General features: G+C 44.4%; 1 protein-coding gene across 2 annotated transcripts; it reads left to right on the top strand.

The window, feature by feature from the left end:
- The first annotated feature begins 1,034 nt into the window (after nt 1-1,034).
- Nucleotides 1,035-24,123, top strand: TNNT1 (troponin T1, slow skeletal type). 2 transcript variants are annotated; one of them, XM_079950436.1, is made up of 10 exons: nt 1,035-1,071; nt 6,236-6,257; nt 7,579-7,639; nt 8,888-9,004; nt 19,842-19,919; nt 20,837-20,950; nt 22,397-22,506; nt 22,887-22,977; nt 23,092-23,132; nt 23,858-24,123. In XM_079950436.1, the coding sequence occupies exons 4-10, from the start codon at nt 8,906-8,908 to the stop codon at nt 23,901-23,903; spliced, it is 579 nt and encodes a 192-aa protein (XP_079806562.1). In that variant the 5' UTR covers nt 1,035-1,071; nt 6,236-6,257; nt 7,579-7,639; nt 8,888-8,905; the 3' UTR covers nt 23,904-24,123. The 2 variants fall into 2 exon arrangements, with proteins under 2 accessions (XP_079806562.1, XP_079806563.1); XM_079950437.1 differs by lacking the exon at nt 1,035-1,071 and adding an exon at nt 2,880-2,908.
- The last annotated feature ends 271 nt before the right edge of the window (nt 24,124-24,394 follow it).

Genomic DNA, 24,394 nt, shown 5'->3' with positions numbered 1-24,394 from the left:
TTGTTTCAAGACTATTTAACTGTATGGTGTTGAGATGTGCCCACAGTTCAACATCAAGGACACATTAATATATATCTCCATTGCTTTTTCTCCTTCTCTTTCCCTGCCACCCCGTTTCCACACACCAGGGAGCAGCAAGAAGGTAAGAGATTCCTAAGTCATCCATTAATACTCATGATCAGTTGTGATCTTTTCCACAATCTTTTCTGGCTGTGGATGTTTTGTTTTTGTGTTTTTTTAAAAAAGGCACTACATGTTTTTTATATACTGGCATCTGCTTATCAACAGATTTGTTTGTCTTTCCTGATGGCATTCCTAGGGTGCATCCAGGCAGGCAGGTCTTAATGCTAACCATTCAGTCTTCTTCCCTTGTAAGCCACACATGGCATTCCACAGCTATGTGGGTGGGGACGGCGAGGGTATAATTCATCTGGGTAGCATCTCCCCCCACCCCCGCTTTTCCCAATTCATTCTTTTTTTAAAAAAAATAAACAAACGACAAAGTTTTATCTCAACTCCTCCAGGTTCCTCTCTGCCTGCCTCTGCCATGACCAGCAACCAAAATTGAAACCCACACCAGCTGAGGTGCAATGTCATCTAAGCTTCCCACACAAAAAAAATCAGAATGAATGAAACAGTCAACTTCATCTAATCTCCCTCCAAACAAATTATGATGAATGCTGGGTAAACAGGTTGTCTGGAAGTGCCCTTAGACTGATATTTTTTTCTTGCAGAGCAAGAAGTGAACACCTCATTCTTTCCAGTCCTGAACTTGTGTGTGTGTGTGTGTGTGTGTGTGTGTGTGTGTATTTGCTTGTTTGTAAGAACTTTTTCCTCCAGCAGAATGTCTTACAGGGCAGGCCATTCTCCCACTCAGACCTTGTTCCCAAAGCATTCCCCTAACTTGTGGTAATCAGCAACCAATATCCCATATCTGTTGACACCACCCTTGCCAAACTGATAACCTCCCTCTGTCTCATTCTCTTTTTCTTTGGTATCTCTCTCCCTCTCCCTCTCTCTCTCTTTCTCTCTCTCTTTTTCTTGAAGAAGAGGAACAAGCTGAAGAAGAAGGTGAGGTGATATCACACGTCTATTCCCTCCCTACTCTTCCTGCTGAGCATCCTTTGTTTTGTTTTGTTTCAGGCCTAAGGCACTCTCACAGAGTTACTTAGTGGAGAACCAAGAATGCTTGGGGAGAACCCCACGGTGGCTCCAAATCTTCCTAAGATTCAGAAAAGTTGGGGTCAGGGCTCCATTTCTCTGAGAGGAGAATGGGATTGTTTCAATTGGGAAAGGGGGCCTGTGTGAACACAGGATGTCTGGTTTCTCCCCCCCCCCCATGCCTGAAAGGTTTGCCTGCTGTCATTCACAAATTTTCTCCCTTCTGCTTTTCAGCCTGGGATGACTCAGCCTCCCTTTATTGTTATGAAATTCACAAGCCTCTTTTTTGAGCATCACATATTGTCAGGAAGCTGTCAGCAGCTCCCGGCTGGTTGCCCAGGAAAGTATAAAGACAAGGAAAAGTTTCTTCCAGCCCTTTTTTATTTCAAGCTTTACAGAGAGAGGCTATAGAACCCAGCCTCTTGGATAATGGCATTGTCACGATTGAATCTGCACCCCCCCTTCTCTCCCACTTCCTTATTTGTCACCAGGTGCCGCTAAGTGCCCTCTGTCTTTGAGCTCTTTGCTCTCCTACTTTTAAGGCTCGCCGGGTTCTGGGAGGTGGTGGGTCTGGAATGCTTTCTAGTGACAACGTGTCAGCCAGCTGCTGCTCTGGCTCTGCCTCCTCCTCCTCTGCCATTATTTCCCAACTTTTCTCCTCATCTGCCTCTGAGCTGTGACCTCCCGCAAACCCCTGTTGTAAATCTAGACTGTCTTCCTCTTCCTCCTTCTACCTGGAAGGGTCTGGATGGGGAGGCAGTCTCCACCATTCTCCCTCCTCCTCCTCTGCCCCTGACATCTGTGCAATAACTCTGTCTCATAACTGGGTCCAAAGCTCTTTTCTTTTACAACCTGCATTCCACCTCCTAGATGCTTGAAGCCGGTCCCTTTATTTACGCTCATAACTTCTTTCTTTCCTTTTCAGCCCGTTTGCTTAACCAGGCAACAATGCTTGATGACGGCGGCTACTTTTGCCTTCCAGTTATAACCAAGCGTTATTTTTCCCCTTCAAATTTTTGTCCTCTGGTACCAATCACTGGGCCCCTGGAAACAGTTCTGAGGACTGTGTATTATTCTAAATGGAAGCTGAGCCATGAAGTGTAAATGGTTCAATATTTTTGTGCCTCCTGGGAAATGGCTCCTATTCTTCTTCTTGCCGTTTTTTGTTATTAGAAGGCATCCATTGCGGGGAAGAAACAGAGAAAGAATGATGGCATCACTGTACCAATCAGGGATCACATAAAGTGCAAAATGTGAAGGTGGCACCGTGTCGCCGTTCAGATTTTGCTACATGGAGACATCGCTAAGGCCAAATAAACAATATTGCTCTCAATTTGAATGGAGAGAAGTGGCCTACATATCTCCGCTTTCCCCCTTGGCGAATGTCTTTTTTATTTTAATGACATTTCCCTCTCATTTTTATCCACAACCTGTAGATCAGGGGTTGGGAACCTTTGGCCTGGCAGAAATTGATGGACTTCAAAGCCTATCAGCCATAGTCAGCATGGCCAAGGATGATGGGAACTGGAGTCCAACAATGTCTGGAAGACTAGAGCTTCCTCACCTCTGCTGTAGATGGATTGATCTGCCTTTTCATTTCTCTCATTAATTGGGTCTCTACCCTACAACTTCCCTCTCTCTCCTTGCTCCACCTCATCCTTGCTCCATCTGTGTTCCCCGTCCTCCTGACCCCTGTGATATATGTTGTTTGCAGTGGCTGACGAACCTGAGCAGGCTGCTGAGCAAGGTATCTTTCTTCTTCACTCCATTCTTCCTTTTTGGGGTGGGGGTGGGGACACATAACCAGGAGGGGGCAAGTCAAAACGTTACTTCCCCTCCTCTCCAGCAAAATCTGGCATGTCACAGCCTGGTGATGGGCAGAGCTAGGCCACACAACCTCAGGCAAATGGCTGGAAAGAGATCATAAACACACGGTCACTGATGATGCCCTGCTCTACACATGATGAGGTGATAGAACAGACTATATCTTAGAGACTAGGAAACCTGTGACTCTCCTGATGATGTTGGAGTACAACTCCCATCATCCCTGGCTATTGACTGATTGGCTGGCTGGGGCTGATGGATGTTGTAGTCCAACGACATAGATTCCTCATTCCTGATGTGGGTGAAGGGTTGCTTTTGAGTGCTCCCCTACAGAAACACTTATCTGCCATTATGCATCTAAGACACCAGGCCTGAAGAGGTCCAGTTGCACTAGCTGTTAGTTAGTTAGTTAGTTAGTTAGTTAGTTAGTTAGTCGGTCATTCTGTCTGTCTATCTGTCTTACATGTAAAGAGTTGTTAATGTAGGGGAGCATTCATAAATGAGATTTGCTCTCTGCCATATGACACCCACAGAGGCAGCTATTGGGGTTTTTTTACCCAAGAATATCTGAGGACATTATTCTCATGGGTGTTCTGGTCCAGGAAACACTGTCAGGAGAATGTGGAGAGCTCTGGTGCTTTTACAAGTTGCCACAAGGTTTTACAAAAGAGAATGGAAAAGACCTTGGCCGCTATGTCTAAATTAAGGCTAGCCAACCTTCTGCCCTCAGTCTTTGAGGGGGTTTTCTTTTTGCCCTTCTCGCATGAAATACTAGGCCAAAAGCTCTGCCTCATTCTGATGCATAGTGGGCTTGGCTTGAGTGTGGTGCCGAGTGCACCACCTTTCTGAATTAAATTTAACGGCTTACTTTATTTACATACGCACACACCTCGGGCAGCTCCCGTGAGGTATTTCTGACTTCCAAGAAGTTATCTCCCCAGCCATCCACACCCCTCAAAGCAGGAGGATGTGCACAGGTTCCTAACAGAATATGCCTTGTTGATATATTTTGTGGAAATATATCTACAGGCCTCTGGTGTTGTCCGTGTGCCACACATGTTCTGGATACATGCAAGTCATGTGTTTTCTCTATGTATCTGTGTTGAGAACATGTGCACCCCCATCATGTCTATAAGGGAAGCAACATATCTAAGCCCAGATGTGGGTAAAAGATATTTTCCAGTACCTATGGACATGCCTGTGACCATGATCATGAAAACCGTCTTCTGTCTGGTGTCTGTCTGGACTCACCTGTCAACAGCCCTGAAATTTTGGTTGGATTCCTCTAGGCCGACCCTGGAATATTTACCTGCTGTACGGCCAAGCGTTCTGCTTTCAGCTAGGGTTGAGCCAAAATATCTCAAAAGACAAAGTTTGTGGCAGTTGACTTTCTTTTTTTAGCACCTCCCAAAAAGAGAGCATCCTGAATAAATGAATAGATTCAATAATGAATAAATGAATAGATAAATAAATAATCACCCCCTGGATGAGAATAGTCCCCAGTTTTGGGTTGTATGAAAAATTTCACCATTCCTGAATTTTGGGTGCAACTTTGGATCTAGTTTAGGGTTGCCATATTTCAAAAAGTGAAAATCCGGACACAAAAGTTGTTGAGAATTTTTATTATTATTATTATTATTATTAGCCAGATGTGTATGCCAACATGGGTTGCCTACATGTCTGGATTTTCCTGCTTCCGACTGCAGTATTCTGGGTATGTCCAGATGTACGGCAACCCTAATCTAGTTTTATTATGGTTTGATATCATTTTAATATCTTTGAAGAAAGCGATGGACTTCACACTCTTAGCCCCTTGCTCCCTCCACCCAACCATATGGACTAACAGCAGAGTTTCATTCAAAATTAAATGAGACGGACGTGTCTCAGAAGAGAGTTTTCTGAGAACTGTTGGAGAATTTCACCTTACTCCTCCCTCCCCAAAAAAACCCCACAACCATTGCCCCCACCTCCATTTCACCCCCACCAAACATCATGAATAATTTGAGGAGGCTGTTTTAGACCAGTCTCATGCTGGGTGAGGCTGATGAGAGTCCTAGTGCAAAATGTTGGGAGGGCACCAGGATGGGGAAAGTTGACATGAGCCTCTGTGGACTATAGTCCACCAGCTACATCAAGTGTCCTCCTCAGAGTTGCAGATGGATCGATAGGCAGAGAGACCCAGTAACCTCACTGCCATGCATCAACTCCTTCATCACAACACAATTTCGGTATTAGATTCTTCATTTCCTCCAGTTCAACAATCTATAACTTTCAAATTGACCTGCAGTCAGATACCGGTATACCGTATTTTTTCGTGTATAACACGCCCCTATGTTTTTTTGGGGGGGACTCCAAATTAAGAAAATGGGGGGAGATTGCCCAGACATCTTGAACTTTTTGGGGGTAGTGGCCCAAAGTTGTTCAGCTTTTTTTAGGGGGGATTGGCGAAAATCGCTCACCCACCACTCACACACGTCACAAAATCCACCTATCGTCTGTCCCCTCGCTGGCAGAAGCCGCCAATCACCCGCCCAATTGCCTCAGCGACAGCCAATCAACACCAGCCCTTGCCGCGGCCACCAATAACACGCCCATTAGCCACTGACAATCTCCGGCTTGCAGCAGCAACCAATACCACGTCCCCCCATGCACTATTCGTGTGTAAGACAGCCCCTGATTTTTTACACAATTTTAAAATTAAAAATAAACCTTGTCTTATACGCGGAAAAGTACGGTATATCTCTGTGAGAATGCAACAGTTTGTGCTTCAAGAATGGTAGGTGAAACCCCACTTCCGCAGCTAGCTCTGGAGGGCAGCAAAGAGAGCCATTTCCTAATCCTGGCCAAGAGCCCACGAGCCCTGCAGGGGAGCTGTTCTCACTTTGCAGAGGGGGAACGCAGGACAGCTGGAGGCAGAACGAAAGAATTCTCAATGTGGGCATCTAATTCTTGGAAGCTGGGAAGGCCCCAGAGACAGTGCCTTGCTGACAGCCACAGGGATGTAAGAAGCTCCCTTATACCAAGTCAGCCTATTGGTCTCTCTAGCTCTGTACTGTGTACACTTGTTGACAGGCAGCATCTCTGCAGGGTCTCATGCAGAAGCCTTTCTCAGCTCTACCTACGGACACCAGCTCCCCAACCCTCCTCCTGCCCTCCAGAGTTTTTGGAGCTGGCTATCTTTGTACAGCCAGTTGATGATGGTTTGTTCTGCGTCTATTAATGACCATTCTTTGCCTTCTGTTTCTCACAGAAGAAGAACGCCCCAGGCCCAGGTAAGCAACAGGTATAAGGTGCTTCTTCCACAGAAGTTCATTGACCACAGGAGGATTGGATGCTGACTTTCTCGCTGGAGGGTGGAAGAAGCAGTGTTGCTGCCATCCCCCCCTCCCCATCAAAATCTCCTGTGTCTTTGTAAGTGACCTGACAGGCTGAAAGTCACCAGGGTTTTCTGCCCAGGATGTTATCATCACAGTGAGGGAAGGCAGTAATTACTGAAGCACTGCCTAGAATGTCTAGTTTTCAAAAGGCCCCGAAACCTTTTGAGTGTTTCCCACCACCACCACCCCCTATAATTTTTATTAAATTTTCTGTTTTACATTTTAGAATATTCATTCAAACAACCCAATGACATCCCTTCTTCTCTTTCCATGGTTCATTTTGCTTAACATAAATCCCTGCATATTTTATATAAACTAAACCATTGAGTACTCCATTATTACATCCATCAAATCTTATTTCCGCTGCTGAATTTATCTTAATGCTGCCCACGTTTTCAAATGTACACAATTTCCCCCCATATATTCAATAAACATTTTCCAATCTTCTTTAAACATATATTCTTCTTGTTCTCTTATTCTATATGTTAGGTCCACAAGCTGCGCATATTCCATCAGTTAAAGTTGCCATTCTTCTTTAGCTGAGACCTCGCTAGTTCCACCACACGGGCCGCAGTAGTGGCATATATAAATAACCTTTTTTGACACCTGGGAATTTCTGCAAAACCTTTTGAGTGTTGATGGGCTTTGATTTTTATTTTTTAACTGTTGATTCTGTGGAGGCATGATTAGATTGGCTGATTAATCTCATAGTGATCATGTTATGTAGTTGGGAGGAGGTGGTTTTTACAAAAAATAAAGATGTTACGACTTTCTGTGTGATCGCTAGAGCAACTTGTTGTGACTGCGCTGATATTTTTACAATTAAATTTTAAATTTTATATGCAGTTGTTTGTCTATTTGATATGCATTTTTTTTTTTACTGTACGGTGCAAAGAGAGAGTTAAGGTGATGAATAAGTTCAATAAGTATTGATCCTTCTATAAGAAAAAAAGGACACCCCAACACAAAATTGGCACTTGGAGATTCCGCTTTTTGATACGCAAGTTTAAAAATTCTCTCTCCCCCTCCCCCAAAACAAAACACACTCACAGCAATTCATTTTAGCTCTGACATGTCTAATTCAAGGGAAGTGGTAGCAGAGATTTGTATTAATTTTTGGCAGGGATTTGTTTTTTTTTGGGGGGGGGGAGAAGGTGAGTAGCATTTTCAGATATTAACTATATTTTTATTTCCTTGTCTGTATTTGCACACAAAGGCCGGTGGTTCCACAGTTGGCTCCTCCAAAAATCCCTGAGGGGGAGAGAGTAGATTTCGATGTGAGTATTCTGTTTTATTAAACTGTCCTAATCCCCGTTTTTCCCCCCCTTTTCTTTTTTGCATCACTTCCCAGACAGCCCCGAGCCTTTCAAACAAACAGCCTCTGCCAAAAGACCAGACATTTAGCCAACTAGCACAGATGCCCTCCTCAGTCAACCTTAGTAATTAAATTGGTTCTCACAAGACAAATTGGGGACCTGGTTCCTGGGGTTGCCTGATCCTCTGCCAGCAACTATAAACACGTGGCGGCAACAGCAGCTACATCTACAGACACTAGCTGGTGATAATACACATCTTTTTTCCCCCTCATGGGTGAAAAACAAGGTGGTTCTTAAGTGGAAAAATAGCTGGAAATGAAAATTTAACCATTAAACAGTCCTTTCTTCCATTTATATTTGCTTTTAATTTTTAAAGACAATGCCCGCAGTGTGTATAACATGTACTTTGGCCTTAACTTATTAGAGATAGTGGGCAAGCAGGCACTAGGAGACTTGTGGTCTGCCTCTCTGCTTCGCGTTGCTTTCGCTGAAGCCTGGAGAGCGAGAGGGGTTGGTGCGCACCGACCCCTCTTGCTCTCCAGGCCTCGGGGATAGCCGCCTGAAGCCTTCGGAGCGCAGCGCAAGTTCCCGCTGCGCTCCGGAGGCTTCAGGTTCCTTTCGCTGAAGCCAGGAGAGTCTTTTTTTTAAAAAAAAAAAATAATATTTATTAAGTTTTTACAAAAAGAAGTTTACAAAACAAAAAACACACAAACAGACAAAGAAAACAAAAACAAAAACAAAAATTTAAAAGGAAAAGTTTAAAAATCACTCTTTCAAATATCGTACCCTTCATTGACTTATTTTCATGACTTCCTCACATCTCCCTTTTTTGTATTCCATTTAGAAATTTGTTCAGCAAATTCATACCCTCTTATTTTGCCCTTAATTTGAAGCCAGGAGAGTCTTGCTTCAGCAGAGAGGGAGAGCTGCACAGCGCCCCTTCAGCCAAGCGGGAGGAGAAATGGAAGGGCCTCCATTTCTCCTGCCGCTTCGCTGAAGGGGCGCTGAGCGGAGAGGGGGAAAATTTTTTTTTCTTGTTCTCCCCCTCTAAAACAAGGTGCGTCTTATGGTCCGGTGAGTCCTATAGAGCGAAAAATACGGTAGTACCTTTCAAGGGTCCGCCCTAGGCCAGCCCACAGAGACATGCACATGACCATCTGGGTGACTACATCTCCTTCAAGCTAACCTCTCCCTCTGCCTGATAAACAGGACATCCACCGCAAGCGTATGGAGAAGGACCTCTTGGAGCTGCAGACCCTCATCGACGTGCACTTTGAGCAGAGGAAGAAAGAAGAGGAGGAGCTCGTTGGTCTCATGTCAAGGATTGTGAGTTCTTTCTCTTTTTTGTATGTAATTTTTATTAGGTTTCTTTTCTAACAACAAATATCAAAACCATTTCCAAACATACATTCTGCATTTCCACACACCCCTTCCCACTGACTTCCTTCAACTTCCCCTCTGGTTTGTTATATTAAATGATACAATCTGCTATTCCTTATCTGTCAAAATGCTATTAATGGATTGTGAGTTCTGGGCAGCAAAGGATTGTGGGTAGCTGGGAACAGAGGGGCGTCTGGTCAGTGTGGGGACATACACACACACTTGTGTATTGTGTGTAGACTGGCCCCCATTCATTTCACAAGGCTGTCCACACCTGAATAAATCTCCCTCCAGTTTCATCTCTAGTCTTCCCCAATCTGATACCCTCCATATGTTTTTGGACCGCATCTCCCATTATCCCTGACTGTTGGCCATGCTGTTGCGACTGATGGGCGTTGGGAGTCCCAGAACATCTGGAGGGCCACAGGTGTCCCTATCCCTGCATTGGGTGGCTCATTTGAAATTGGTCAGTGGTCCAGCAGTTTACCTGCTCACACCACCTACTTCTAAGGGCATTGTGGCAACCACCTAGGGGTTTTTCCTTTGTAGACATGGGAGGCAATGTCCACTTGGCATACATTTAAGGCACTCTTCCACCCCTTTGACAGTCATGGCTTCCCCCACTTGAATCCTGGACCCTGTTGTTTGTTTAAGGATGCTGGGAATTGTAGCTCTATGAAGGGTAAATAAATTTCCCCAGGATTCTTTGGGGAAGACATGACTGTTAAGTGGCACAGATGGGCTTTGAATGTATAACTTAGTTGTGACTTGGGAATGTAGCCCATGAGAGCTTTAATTCTCTCTCTCTCTCTCTCTCTCTCTCTCTCTCTCTCTCTCTCACACACACACACACACACACACACACACACACCCCTGAAATGAAACCAGCACCACCCATCTTGCACTTAGGAAAAACAATTCCACTGATGTTCTTTAACCCTTTCTCCGTGTTACTTTTCCTGTCCCACCACCCACTGCTGTTTGTTCCATTTGAGAAAACATATCGGTACAGATAGCTGCTTTTTTTCAGAAATTTAAAGAGGCTGGCAGTTCAGGGATCTTCATTGTTATGCCCAGTTTGGCCTAAAAGACAAATACTGGGTTGGCAAGGGGTATTGGGGGGGGGTAATGATAAGAAATGCTGGCGGCTAAGAAGCTGCCCAGAGGGAAAAGAAGTTTTTTAGGGTTACACAGAAAGGCAAATTTTTATACGAGAGAGAGGAGACGCAACCTGTTCTTCAAGATTACATCGAAGGGTCTGATCTGCTTGACGCTTTTACATGCAACTTGACTTGCAAGCGTATGTTGATTCCCCTGGCAGTGGTGTAGATAAGGATCTGAGAGGTATTTTTAAGAGACATTTCAAAATGTGGGTAAAATGTATTCATCCAGTTCCAGAGACATATGGGAAATGGCCTTTCAAAATATAAATTGGCACACTTTCCCCAGCAATATTTGAATCTTGTAGCTGCATCCTGTGTTGCAAATCACGTAGCGAGCTGGATGTTGAGCAAAATAACCTCCAAGGTTCGCTTGCAAGCCTATGATTCTAGGGGTCTGTTTCAACGTTTCCGAGCACAATTCAAAGTGTTGTGCTAACCTTCAAAGCCCTAAACGGCCTCGGTCCTGCATACCTGAAGGAGCGTCTCCACCCCATCATTCTGCCCGGACACTGAGGTCCAGCTCCGAGGGCCTTCTGGCGGTTCCCTCACTGCAAGACATGAAGCACAGGGAACGAGGCAGAGGGCCTTCTCAGTAGTCGCACCCACCCGGTGGAACACCCTCCCATCAGGTGTCAAGGAAATAAGTAACTACCGTACTTTTAAAAGACATCTGAAGGCAGTCCTGTTTAGGGAAGTTTTTAATGTTGAATGCTGTATTGTGTTTTTAATATTCAGTTGGGAGCCGCCCAGAGTGGCTGGGGAAACCCAGGCAGATGGGTGGGGTAGAAATAAGTTGTTGTTGTTGTTGTTGTTGTTGTTGTTGTTGTTGTTGTTAACCAAACCCATTGGGTTGGCTTAGAAGAGCCATTCTGGCTGCCAAAAAGCAGGAAGTACAAAACCATACATAGAGTGCCAGACTGTCAGGGACTGTACAGAGAAGGAATGGTGGAAACCACCTCTCCCCCCCCCCCAACCTTCCAGAGAAGAGGAAGACAGTATAGATTTAAAAAGTGGTTTGAGGAAGGTCACGGCTCAGAGGCAGATGAAGAGCAGAGTTGGGCAATAATGGGAGAGGAGGAGGAGGAGGAGCGGGAAGCAGAGCTGAAGCAGCTGGCTGACACATTATCACTAGAAAGCATTCCGGACCCCCCTTCTCCCAGAACCCAGCGAGCATTGAAAGTAGGAGAGCAAAGGGCTCAGAGACAAATGGCCCTAAGCAGCCACCGTAAGGTGGGTGGTACTGTTGACGATTGAGGAGAGAAGGGGAATAGAGTTTACTAAGCATTTCTAAGCCTCTCTCTGTGATTATTGAATAAAAGACTTTGGTAAGAACTCTCCTTGTTTGTCTATTCCTGGTAGCCTACTGTGGGGGTGGGATCAGATTCCCTAAAGCCTGACATAGATGCAGTCAAGAAAGTCACAGCATGGAAGAATCAAGGTCTGGGTCTAATGGACGGGTGGGGGAGCTGGTGCCCCCCCCCAATGCTCTCCTCCAACTCCCACCACAACAGGGAGCGAGGCCAACGCTTAGGGGTGATGAGAGCTGCAGTCCGGTGACATCCGGGTGCAGCGGCGTACCTAGGGGTCGGTACCCCCACCAAGGTCCCAAGCACAGGGGGACACGAAAATCACGCCTCTCCGCTCTGGCTTGGAATGACTAGGAGCCTGTCTGCCCATCTGCACGCTGCCCAGGCCACTCCACTGCTCTGGGGAGCCAGGCAAGGTTTGCAGGCTCCTCTTCCAAGTGCGCAAGGGATACATTGGTGGGCACCGATACATCTCCCTGCCAAGGGTACAAGGGAGCTTAGGTGCACCTCTATTGGGGGAGCCCCTGTTTCCCCATCCTGCTCTCAAGATATGCAGGGCAATAGTGTGAATGAATGAATGAATGAATGAGTTTATTACGGTCATAGACCAGAGAAACATGGAACAACAATAGTTTACAAAGGGAGCAATGGTGTCAATCTAAAAAAAAAAAAAAAAAAAAAAAAAAAAAAAAAAATTGTAAAATTATACATAAAAAGCAACACACATGCACACACACACACACACACACACACATACACACATTTATGCACTGCAATATATGTATAGGCTTAAAAGATAAGGGGGCTTATCCAGGGGTCAAGTCTTTTACTTTTTTACAGCTAATGCCCTCCGCTTGATCGCAGCCGCAGAAAATTTGGCCACTTTCAGTGTTACTTCTGGGTTTTTATCTCCTAGTAGGATTTTCAGCCGCTGAAGTTCAGATCGACCTGGAAATTTCTGAACGATGGGGGAGATAAACAGTGACCTAATATCCCCGTAAAGGTCGCAGTGTAGCAACACATGTGAAGCCGTTTCCACCTCTTTCAGACCACATGGGCAAACTCGTTCAGCATAGGGTTTGCCCTCGTATCTGCCCTTTAGTAAGGCAGATGGCAGTACATCAAATCTGGTAAGGGTAAACGCCCGCCTGTATTTTGCGATTTGTAGATCCAGCAAATATGGTGTTAGATTAAACCCTTTTCCATAATCTTGGATAGCTGGATATTTATCTATCTTGCTCATATGATCCTGAAGCTCTGCATCTCCTATTCGCTGGCTCACCATCCTTTTAGCCTTTTCAAAACCTGAGGCTATAAGTTCTTGTGAGGAAAGCCCCAGGCCCTTCAATTTTTCATAAAGCGACACTCTCCATTTAGACTGAAACGGGTCTAATAGAGTCAATGGAGCCACTCCCACTGGAAAAAATATAAGTTTTAGCCAGAGGTGAATCTTCAAGATCCATATCCTGGCATTAATAGAGAGTTGACCTACCTCCAGCCTAATGGCTGCGTTGGAAACGCAGGTAGGTAACCCTAGTAGGGAGCGGTAAAATTTAGTTTGTACAGATTCCAGGGACTTAAGTTTTTGACAATTAAATATCTGGGTGCCATACATCAGTTGTGGAAGTATTTTTGCGACAAAGACCTGGGAGGCAGCAGGAACATATTGACCTCCTTTTCTGTAGAAGAATCTTATGATAGCTCTAGAAGATCTTTGCGCATTTACAATGGAATTCTTAATCTGATGGCACCAAGATCCCTTCTCATCAAAGATTATTCCAAGGTATCTAAAAGATGTTACTTGCTCAATAGGTTGGTTATTAATTTTCCATTTATGTCGGAGTTTTCTCTTGGAGAACACCATAATTTTTGATTTAGTGTAATTTATTATTAGGTCTTCAGCTTCGCAATACTCTGTAAGAGCTCGTAAAAGTTTTCTTAGGCCCACACAAGAGAAGGAAATAAGTGCCGCATCATCTGCGTACAAAAGGACTGGAATTGGTATATTATTTAGGTTTGGGGGGTGAGTACTTGCTTCCTCCATCTTTCCGACTAAAGAGTTTATATAGAAATTAAATAGAATAGGGGCAAGAACACAGCCTTGCTTGACACCATGGAAACTTTGGATTTCCTTTGATAGGTTCCCATAACGGTCGCATCTAACACGGATCCGAGTATTTTCATGTAATCTACGGATGAGAAGCAAAAGACGTCTGTCGATGTTTGTGGCATTTAATTTTTCCCAAAGTCTGTGCCGGGGTATCAAATCGAAAGCTGATTTGAAGTCTATAAAGGCTACATAGAGGGAGCCTCCTTTCTTTGAGGTGTATTTCTCCACTAGATGTTGCAATACCAGTCCTTGGTCTAGAGTTGATCTATGTGCCCTGAAACCAGCCTGGGCTTCCTTAAGGATGTGCTCCCGTTCCAGCCAGTCCGCAAACTTTTCACGTAAGTGAGTTGCATAGAGTTTGCTGATGATGCTTAAGAGACTGATTGGTCTGTAATTGGCTGGATCAAGTTTACAGCCTTTCTTGAATATGGGAACGATGATTGCCAATCCCCAGTCCTCTGGTATTATTGCTGTTTGATCTATGCTGGTGAATAGGCTGGCAAGGACTGGTGCCCACCAATCAATATTGGCTTTAAGAAGCTCAGGAGAGATATTATCTGCTCCCGGGGCTTTTCTGTGTTTGAGTGCCTGAATAAGCCTCCTGACCTCCGCAACCGACACCGGAGGCCACTCGTCACCTGCCTCACACTGTGTTAGTGGCTGTGTCAAAGGCAGAGCTGAATATGAAGATTGGAAAAATGCCTCCCATGTCCCTGCAGGTATAGTATACTCCACTTCTGAGGAGGTAGATCGCACTCCATTTGCTACCATTCTCCAGAAGGTGGCCGAGTCTCTCTCTCTGGATGCATCTATTAGGCATTTCCATTCTCTTTTCTGTGCCAGGAGTTTTTTGTTTTTGATCAGGATTTTATAATTTCGTTTATCTTCAAACCAGACCGTGGGGAGTTGGGGTAAGTTGGCAGATCTATAATTTTTGTATTTTTTCAGTAAGTTTAGCTTCATGTCCTGACATTCTTGATCAAACCAGGGTTTGGAGTTTTTATATACTGAGGATTGCCTACTTGACCTGTTCCTTTTTTCCTTCAGGGAATCTTGAAGGAGTGAAATTAACTCCTGAAATAAATTTATTTTTAATTCATGGCTTGAGGAAGTTATAAGGTTATCTCTCTTGATGAGGAATTCCTTTGAACACAGCCTACTTGAAATTTCCTTATGCAGTTCATCTGTCCATCTGATACGAGAATATCTGAGCTCCAAAGCTGTAGGGCTCGAATGTTCGATTTTCTCAGCGCAGGATAAATCCTTTCCCGCAACTACGAGTGCACTTAATGGCAGATGGTCACTGTCTAAGCGCTCCTCCACTTTGCATTCCAAAACTTTGTTTTGAAGATCATACGACACGATTATATAATCAATTGTGGAGGCGCCATTATTAGATATAAATGTAAATTCTCCGACCTTCTCCCCCTCAGTACGGCCATTCAGTATAACCAAGTCCAACTTGTTGACCAAGTGTAATAGGCATAAGCCGGCATAATTGCAGCCTTTATCCTTGGAGGTTCTAGCTGGTATTAAGTAGGCTTCCTCTATAATGGGGGCTGTTTCATGGAAATGGGCATACAAGGCCTCATCAGATTGTCCAGTTCTGGCATTTAGGTCGCCTGCCACCACTACAGAGGCATCAGGAAATTGATTTGATAGTTTGTCAAGATACTGTTCTAACTGAGCCCAGGTATTTCTTATCAATCTTTTCTCTCTTTGTGGGGGTAGGTATACGTTAATCAGCAGCAAGCTGTGGGTTCTCCACTGTACTTGCACAGCTGTGGCCAGATGGTCTAGTGGGTCTAGTTTTTTAAATATGGCCCTTAGCCTTGTTGAGATTAAAGTAACTAACCCACCTTTAACTCGCCCCCCTCTAGTACTTAAGAGACCTGGGAGGGAGAACGCAGAAAAGCCATTTAACTCCACTTCACTTGTGCTCCAGGTCTCCTGGAGAAACACAATGTCATGTCTCTGAATATATTTAACAAAGGATTGGTCAGAAGTCCTCTTTTGCCAACCTGCAATATTCCAAGTTAGCAGGGCAAGGTTGCACGTTGTCTTGCCAAAAGTTGATCTTAGTCAATTTGCCTTTAAAAGGTTTTTAGGGCCTATCTTTTTATTTATTGGTTGAATTTTGTTCATTTTGGCAATGTCCATAGATGTATTATCACCCAGATACTCAATGGAATCGATTGAAGGGTGCAGCGTGCTAACATTAGTGATCAGTACTCCTTTTTTTGGCGAATCTACCTTAGGGTGTTCTATTTGTCTGATACCAAGTTCATCCTCATCCAGGTATCTCATGCTAGTCCAAGAGCGCGTTGTAGTTGTCATAGGGATGGTTTCCTTCTTAGATGGTAGTTTGTTGCTGTCCCTTACACACTGTGTTAGATCTGTTGCTGTCAGATTTATCTCTGCAGCTGCAGAGATATTGTAAGGGTAGTCTTTCATGGTTGCCATAGGGATGGTTTCCTTCTTAGATGGTAGTTTGTTGTTGTCCCTTGCGCTCTGTGTTAGATCTATTGTTAACAGGTTTATCTCTGCAGTTACAGAGGTATTATAGGAGTAATCTTTCATGGGGTCTGTCTTGGCTTTTTCAGGGAGGTTCTCTTTCTTTAATTGGTCCGTTGCCGGATCTTTCTCTCTCACTTTTTCCTGAACATTCATCTCTGTTAGCTTATTTCTAAGGGTCTCCAATCTTCCCAAGATCTCAGATTGGGCAAGGAAAGGCAACAATCCAAACTGATTTATTAATGCCTTTTCTTCTGGATAGAAGTTATCAGTCCCCTCATTAGGCAGTCTCATCTCCTGTCTTAGTTTCAGGGACCCTTGCTCAGTATGTTCCAGTTTGTCTTTTGAGTGTCCTCTCTCCTCCTTTGCTTTACAAGTAAATCTTATCTCAGCTGTCGTAAGATCATCAGAAAACAAATTCAAACATGTGCTGTTTTCAAAATATCTTGTTACCGTTATCCTTTTCTTTAACAGCAAATGTCTTGATCTATATATATATTTAGCCAAGTTTTGATCTTTGAAGGAGGCAATCACTCGCAGAGAGTATCCATTGTAGAATATGAAATCTACTGAGATAATGTCATTTAATTTTATTTTCCCTGGCAGCATATCATCTAAAGTATTCACAAAATGCACCAAGCGTTCTTTCTGTGTGAGGAAGCCCTTTGGCTTCGGGTAGTTTAGAAAAGCCAACTTCCTATCTGCCAGTATCAGTTTCCATCCTTTATCCTGGGACAGATCTTGCCCTGCTACTGGCTCATCTTGAGATCTGCCATAATCAATGGTATGGGGTGAGTCTTCTTTAATATTTATGGGTCCTTGAGGTTTCAGCATAGAGCACCCGGGTAGTGATTCCGTTACCTCATTTATTTTGTTGGGCAGCAATGGTGTTTCTTTCAAGGACTTCAGCTGGATCTTTTTTCCTGGATCCACACTGTTGTTCTCTCTGCTGCCGTGTGTAGCAGATTTGTTAGAGTTTATTTTTGATTTTGTTGGAATCAGCTTATATAGTCTTTTCCAGCATACTTTACATGCACGTCGGTTTATGACAGATTTCCTTGTAGTTTTTATGTTCTTACTTTTCTTTTTAGTTTCAGCTTTCTTCTTATGAGATCTCTTACTGATACCTCGCTTCTTTTGATTTACTTGGGTAGGAGATTCAGTTTTAGGGACAGAGACATACAACCCTATGTCCTTTCCTTGGTATAAATGATTTTCCACTGATGATCCTTGTGTGCACTTGCTGGTTGCTAGTTGCTTTGTATATTCTGACTCTTGAGGGATGGTTGGTGGGTCAACACCATGAGATTCTGAGCCTTTAGCTTGGAGGGAATAATTTTCCACTAGTGTCAGGAGCAGCCCATTTGTTATTGTTAAATATTTTTTCATAGCTGCCAGATCCAGATTTATAGAGAGCAGCCAGTCCTGAGGATAGCAGTCATTGTTTTCCGTCTGGGAGCCCATAGATGAAGTCTGGGTTTTCTGGGAGTTTCGGGTTTCTTCCTGTAACTCTGAGGATAATATCTCAGCCAAGACTATTTCATGGGCCAGGCTCATTGTATTTCTATTTTGGTTGTTATTCTCCGAGTCCTGTATTCCTCTAGAGAAGGTTGAGTGATCTTGAGCAGCAGAGGAAAAAAGAAGGGCCTCATCCTGCTTCGACTCAATCATCTCAGCCATCTTTTGCTCGTTTCCATTTCCATTCTCGTTGTCCCTTGTATGTGAAAAGTATTGCGTGATTTTACTCTGTTTCTCATAACACTCCTGGAACAATGGACTTGTCGCTATCCCCAGGTCCTTACGTTTCTTTCTAGTAAGTACCATTTGTAAATCTTTGTTACCAATCAGGGGTTATTCTTCCTGTTTCAGAAACTATGTCTCTTAGGAAGTCAAAAACTCCACCCAGCTGTAGACTAAAGTCCAAATTGAGGCAAGATTTGGGGTGGCTGTTTGTAATTTGATAGCTTATAGTTCAGAGCATAACACGGAGTTGGCAATAAATTAGCTGTCACCCGTTTTCCTTATTATCGGACAGACTTGAGGAGAGTGGCGGCGTGGGGAGTAAACCCTCCGGACATTAAGATAACAAGAAGGGCTTTGCTGGGGCTGGATAGGGAAGGAAGGGAGGAAAGCTTGAGAGTTCTTCCGTCGGCTCCCAGTGTCCTTTTACTGATAGAAGCTGATAGAAGCTGATAGAAGCTGGGGGTTTTTTCAAGCTGCGCCTCTTATCAGCCTAATTTGCTGAAGACGCTCTTACTCATTCCGACAGGACTCGAACGGGGACTTGTTTCAACCCCATTTTACGGTGTTTCCGATCACCCACCTTGAGTTTTTCCTTTCTCAGTGACGGGGTCCCTTCACGGCAGGGGAGTCAGGCCAGACCTCTTTTCCTTCCCCTCTCACTCGTTTCAAGAGACTACCCAGCTCCACAGCACCAAAGCACGGCGGGGGGTGCGGCAAGGCAGCAAGGCTAAAGCTCGAGTCCGGTGATAAAACAATAAAACAATAAAACGCTAATGCTAAGAAAAGCGAAGGCAGTGTTGAGGAGATGACGCAGCCACTAACTCATTACAATTAAAAGATAAGATAAAAGATAAACCCCCAAAGGGTTTAAAAAAACTACTTAAACTACTTAAAACTATATCTAAAAGCAGACGAGGTTAACTAGGCTGCTACCTTCGTCGCCATCTTGTCTCCCTACCCGGCAATAGTGTGCAGATCTGTGCAGTATGAAAAGCCTCTCTCTTAAACCACTACCTTCTTTCCTGTTTTGCTTTCACTCCTTTCATTACCTTTTTGACGTCCCCCCCCCCCACCCTTTATTTTATTTTCCCCTCTTCCAGGCTTAGGTGTTTGGCCACCTCTTTGTTGGGTTCATGGAAATATGAACAGTGCTCAGATCTGCAAAAGGCTCGTTTAAAAAAATATATCTATAGGTTCAATCTTTTACAAACAGGTGGAGTCTGAGACAGATGTTGGCAGCTGGAAAGAAGGAGAAGGAGGGGGAGAGAGAAGAAAAATGAAGTCTATGTTTGGGGTGAATGCACTTTGGAGATCTAGGATCTATCTCTCTTTCTCTAGGGCAGCTTTGCTCAACTTTGCACTCTCCAGATGTTTTTGGACTACAGCTCCCATGAGCCTTAGCCAGCACGGCATGTGCAAAAACACAAAGACAGACCGTGATGCAGGGAATGGTTGTTCTTTGCTCCCACCTAGTGGTTGGTTAGCTGTGTAGGCATAAGATCTTAAATGCTGAATCCGAAACAGCAATGGGGTTGCTCTCTTGCAGAATCTACTGAAGAACATTCAGATGTCGCAGGTTGTGTGACAAAAAAGAGTGCTGGTCCACCAGCACTGGAAAAAGAGAAATAGTCATATACATGGTTATCCCAAGTGACAAGGGTGTTCCACAGGACCATTCAGGGTATGGAGGGAAGAAAGACTTCATGGGTACCATGGCATTCACGCTCTCTGGTTTGGCAGCCCTTGGACTGCAACATCCCAGATAGGTTCCGTGTCTGGCCTCCATCCAGCGAAGGAACGCTTCCCATTTCCCAAGTTCTGTTGTTGAACACCTCTTACTTTTCAGAAGCTTCTCCTGCCTAGTAGTCGGTGTTGTTTACAAAGTCACTTTCACGTTTCTCCTTGAGGACCGCAAAGGTCTGAGCCTTTCTCGTGTCCTTCGGCAGGAACATCGGCGGGCGGAACGTGCTGAGCAGCAGCGAGTCCGCACTGAGAAGGAACGGGAGAGGCAGAACAAACTGGCCGTGAGTATTGCCATCACCTGGCAGCTTCCCATTCCAGCTCACGGGTTGGGGACCTCAGGCTAGGAGCCGAATACGGCCCTCCAGGGTTCTTGGTCTGGCCCTGGGGACTCTCCCCAAGCCACGCTTCACTTCATATGCTGTGTGCCTCTTTTTGCCTGGCTGGAACGTATATACACCTGAGCTCTGGAAGTGCCTCTTGGTTTCCTGGACAGGGCAGACAGGGGTGTGTAAGGCCTGGGCATAGAAATTACATACCGGTGTTGTTTTTCTAGGGGGTACTCAATGGTACACCCCCCTCCCCATCCCCCGCCGCAAATGTTGAAAGCATTGCACTTACTGTAACAACTTCATGGCACCTTTTTCTATTTAAAACAAAAAACATTGGACATACCCATTAACTTAAGGTTACCAGATGTCCCCGTTTCCCGGGGACAGTCCCCGGATTTACAAATCAGTCCCCATACAAAATCCATTGAAGTTCAAAAGTGTCCCCAGATTCATTGAAAAAAAATCTGGTAACCTTCCATTAACTGTCCCACTTTAAGTGGGACATCCTAGATTTACTAGCTCCCCTTTTGGCTCCCACGAGAGCAGGGCCCCAAAAGATGCCTGTTTTTTGGGGGGGGTCATGATCTTGTGCAAGTCATGTGGCTCCCACGGGAGTGCAGCCCTGAAAAATGCACATGCTGATTTGACTTGGCAACATGTTGGAGAGTATGAAATGAGCCCACTCTAGAAAAAGCGAGATTTACATTGGTTGCTTCGCCCACATTCCCCCCCCACACACACACACACTCCACTGTCATGTGATAGCTGGGTGGCGGCCCAGTTGGGGATGTGACCCTCAATCTGAAAAAAAGGTTCCCTGCCCCTGTTCTGTCATTGGATAATGGATTCCACACGGTCACCCTGTGCAGGAAGAGAAGATGAGGAAGGAGGAGGAGGAGGCCAAGAAACGGGCAGAAGATGATGCCAAGAAGAAGAAAGTGCTGTCCAATATGGGGGCTCATTTTGGCGGGTACCTGGTAAAGGTAAGTTGCTGGGTAACAGTAAGGAGGGATTTACTCTTTTGGATAATCACAGTCTTTGCTTTGCTTTGCTTCCTAATATTTCAACCACTTGCCTGCCATCCAATTGGACCTGTTCTAGAGGTGTACAGTGCTAGCTAATTCCTCACTGCAAAACCATAGCTTCATAGTAGAGGATGTGCTTTGCATGGGGCGGGGAGTTTTGCTATAGGATATTTGATGCTTATTTTTTTCTCTTTTTTGATTTTTCCCCTTTTTTTGAAACAATTTTTATTTGATTTTACAACTGTAGAATTATAACAGTAGAAAATACATATCCACACTTAGAGATTTCTCCGAATCTCTGGACTTCCCACCTTCCCCTCCGTGGGTCCAATTGTCAACCTTTTCAACTGCATATTATTCCATAATCCATATTTTATGTCACTCCATTTTGTCCATAGTATCTGCTACATTACAAGTGTTATTGCAATCCTGCTAATTTCATCTGCTTACAGTGGTCTCCCAGATAAATTATATTCCCCCCCCCCCCATTCTTTATTAAAGTTTGGGGGATATTTGGTGTTTCTAACAGGGAAAGGGAGATGTGGGCTGAACAGTCTGGAGACACCAAATTCACCCTAACCCCAAGTAAAACCTGATGTCCACCTTATCTAATCAGGTTCATCCTCTGCAACTATTCTCAAGCCTTTGAGAATCTGCTTCCCACCTGATCTTCTGGAAGGGACTGCATATATAATAGCACCGTGATGCCATCAGGTGGCTCTTTTCACAATTGCAGCCACCATCCCTTTCCTGCGATTCAGTCTGTCGAGGGTAGAGAGAAACCTGTAGCCAATCCAGATGTTTCTGGACTCCCAACTAGGGCTGGAAGAATCTGTGCATCTTGCTTCTCTCCTTTTCCCCATTTCCCCAATCTTCATTTTGGTTCTTCACACTGCAGCAATTTGCAAATTCTTTTTATATATTTAGGGGGGGGGAGGGAAATCCCAGTGAAAATTCTCCAGCATTTTACTGCAAATTTCTCCTAATGAATTTTGTGTTATTTTCACCAATATATTCATCGATGTGCACAGTTTCCAAATACATGCATTTTTGTAAACATTGTTTGGCTGGAGAACTGCAAAATTCAGATGAGTGCCAATTTTTGAAGGGTAGCTGTGTTTTGGTTCACATATTGTTCTGGAAAGTTTGTAAGAAGCTTGCAAACACAGTAAAAATACAAAAATACAAAAAAAAACCACAGTTACAGTAAACACAATCAATAAAAACCTTTTAAAAAAAGCATTTTATGCACATAAAAGACACCTCTCACAGATCCTTCCCCCAGCAAAAGAGGCTGCAAATACTTTAAAAGCCTTCAAATTAAGAGTCAAAATCCTGGTTTAAAAAGTTTTCCCTTGGTGACTCCCTTTTGTACACACTTCCCACCTGGGTTCTCTCTCTTAGGCCGAGCAGAAACGTGGCAAGAGGCAGACAGGCCGTGAAATGAAGATCCGGATCTTATCGGAGCGAAGGAAGCCACTCAATGTAGAGAACTTAAGCGAACAACAGCTGAGGTTGGTACCAGTGCAGCTGCATGGCAAGACTGGCGCCAAGGATCCCCTGCAGGGGTCGCCCATAGAAAAGCCCCCTTGACCCTGCCCTTCCTCACCATTGCAGCTGGCTTATTCATGTGCCTCACACTTTGGCCCTGGCTCTGTCTGGCAGCCAAGTTGAGGCAGAGGAGCACCATCAGTTGACAGCAATGGCAGTGAAGAGGGAGGGGACCAGGGAAGGTGGCTTGGCCAAAGCCCCCAGCATGGCCACCAGCAGTCCTTGGCACTGTTGAGTGTCTGGCCAGGGAGGGGCATGAGGGATGTTTGGGCAGGGAGGGAGGGATTTTTAAAAATCAGATAAGTCCCCCAAACCCCAATACAATTTGCCTCTCTCTGTCCAGGGACACAGCCAAGGAGCTGCATGACTGGATCCATCAACTAGAATCAGAGAAATTTGACCTGATGGAAAAATACAAATGTCAGAAGTATGAGGTAAGGAGGGAGAAAAAGAAATATACTTTTGGATACGGAACTTTCCCTGGTGCCAAAATGATATTAACATCAATTTCCCTCTCTCTGTGTTGCGTGTTTTCCCTTCCTTTCCAGATCAATGTTCTTTACAACCGCATCAGCCACGCCCAGAAATTGTGAGTGACCTTGTGGTTCCGGCAGCAACACACACATACACAAATTACTCTGGCCTCAAATCCCATTACCCACCCACCGCATGTTTTATGGCCACAAAACTTGTGCATTTTCACAACTGGAATCCACAGTGTGGAAACTGCTTGAGGAACAGGTTCTAGTATTCATGTGGAACTGTGCATGAATTCATAAAGTCCACAACTGCCAGGTTTATAAAATGTATTTTAAAAATCCTCTTTTTGGCACTTGCTAAGGACATTTTAATTTTTGTATGTTTTAAAGTACAGCTGTAATTTTTTTCTTGGTTTTCTTGTTATATCTTTATGTAAACTGCTTTGAGGGTTGTTGTTGTTTTTACAATCTAGCGGTATATAAATTTTCTGAAATAAATAGATAAAATACTATTTTGGAGAGCTGGAGTGCAGGTCAACAAAATCTGAAGATCTGCACCACATGGAGCTGAAATTCAGCTGTAGCATTCTCTCAAACTTTAACATTTCATATTTGGAAATTTGCTGTGTCATATTTTGGTCTTGTGACTGCCTAGCTCGAGTTTCCCTCACAAAATATATTTCAGACACATACTGTATATATGCAAGGAGTACACAGAGCTGGGTGTGAGTATTCTTGGATAGATAGATGATAGATAGATAGATAGATAGATAGATAGATAGATAGATGATAGAGAATGTGGATATTTTACAACTTGTACATTTCTTCCTTGCAGCAAGAAAGGTGCTGGAAAAGCCAGACTTGGTGGCCGCTGGAAGTAAAAAAGAAGACACCCACCCGCCTACAATTCATAGGGAGATCTGGGAGCCACTATTGATTGCAGCATCCCATTGCTTCCCCTGCCCTGTTTTATGTTGAAAGTTGACCAGCCTGCCTTTGTCCATTCTTCTTCACCCCTGTCATGTGTGCCTGTAACAAGCTCTTTGTCACAAGCCAGACCCAATAAACCAAACTCTCCCCTCTGTGGTACCTCCCCCGTGAGTACAGCCTCCCTGTGTTTTATTAGTGGAAAGAATGTAGAATCTCTCTTTCTATCTTTCTCCTCGCTTTCCAGAGAAGCTGCCTTATACCGAGTCACACATCTGGTCCATCAAGCTCATTATTGTCTACACTGACTGGCAGCACAATGAAGATTGCTCCAAGCACGTTAAAACTTGGTTAGATTTGCATTTGCCCTCATCCAACTTTAAGCAAATGTTCCCCACAAAAATGCTTAGGCTACAATAAATTGCAGACCCTTAGCTTTGCAAAT

This window comes from Podarcis cretensis (genome assembly GCF_951804945.1).
Source record: "Podarcis cretensis genome assembly, chromosome: 13".
Taxonomy (NCBI): Eukaryota; Metazoa; Chordata; class Lepidosauria; order Squamata; family Lacertidae; genus Podarcis; species Podarcis cretensis.
This window is presented reverse-complemented; position numbering and strand designations above follow the sequence as displayed.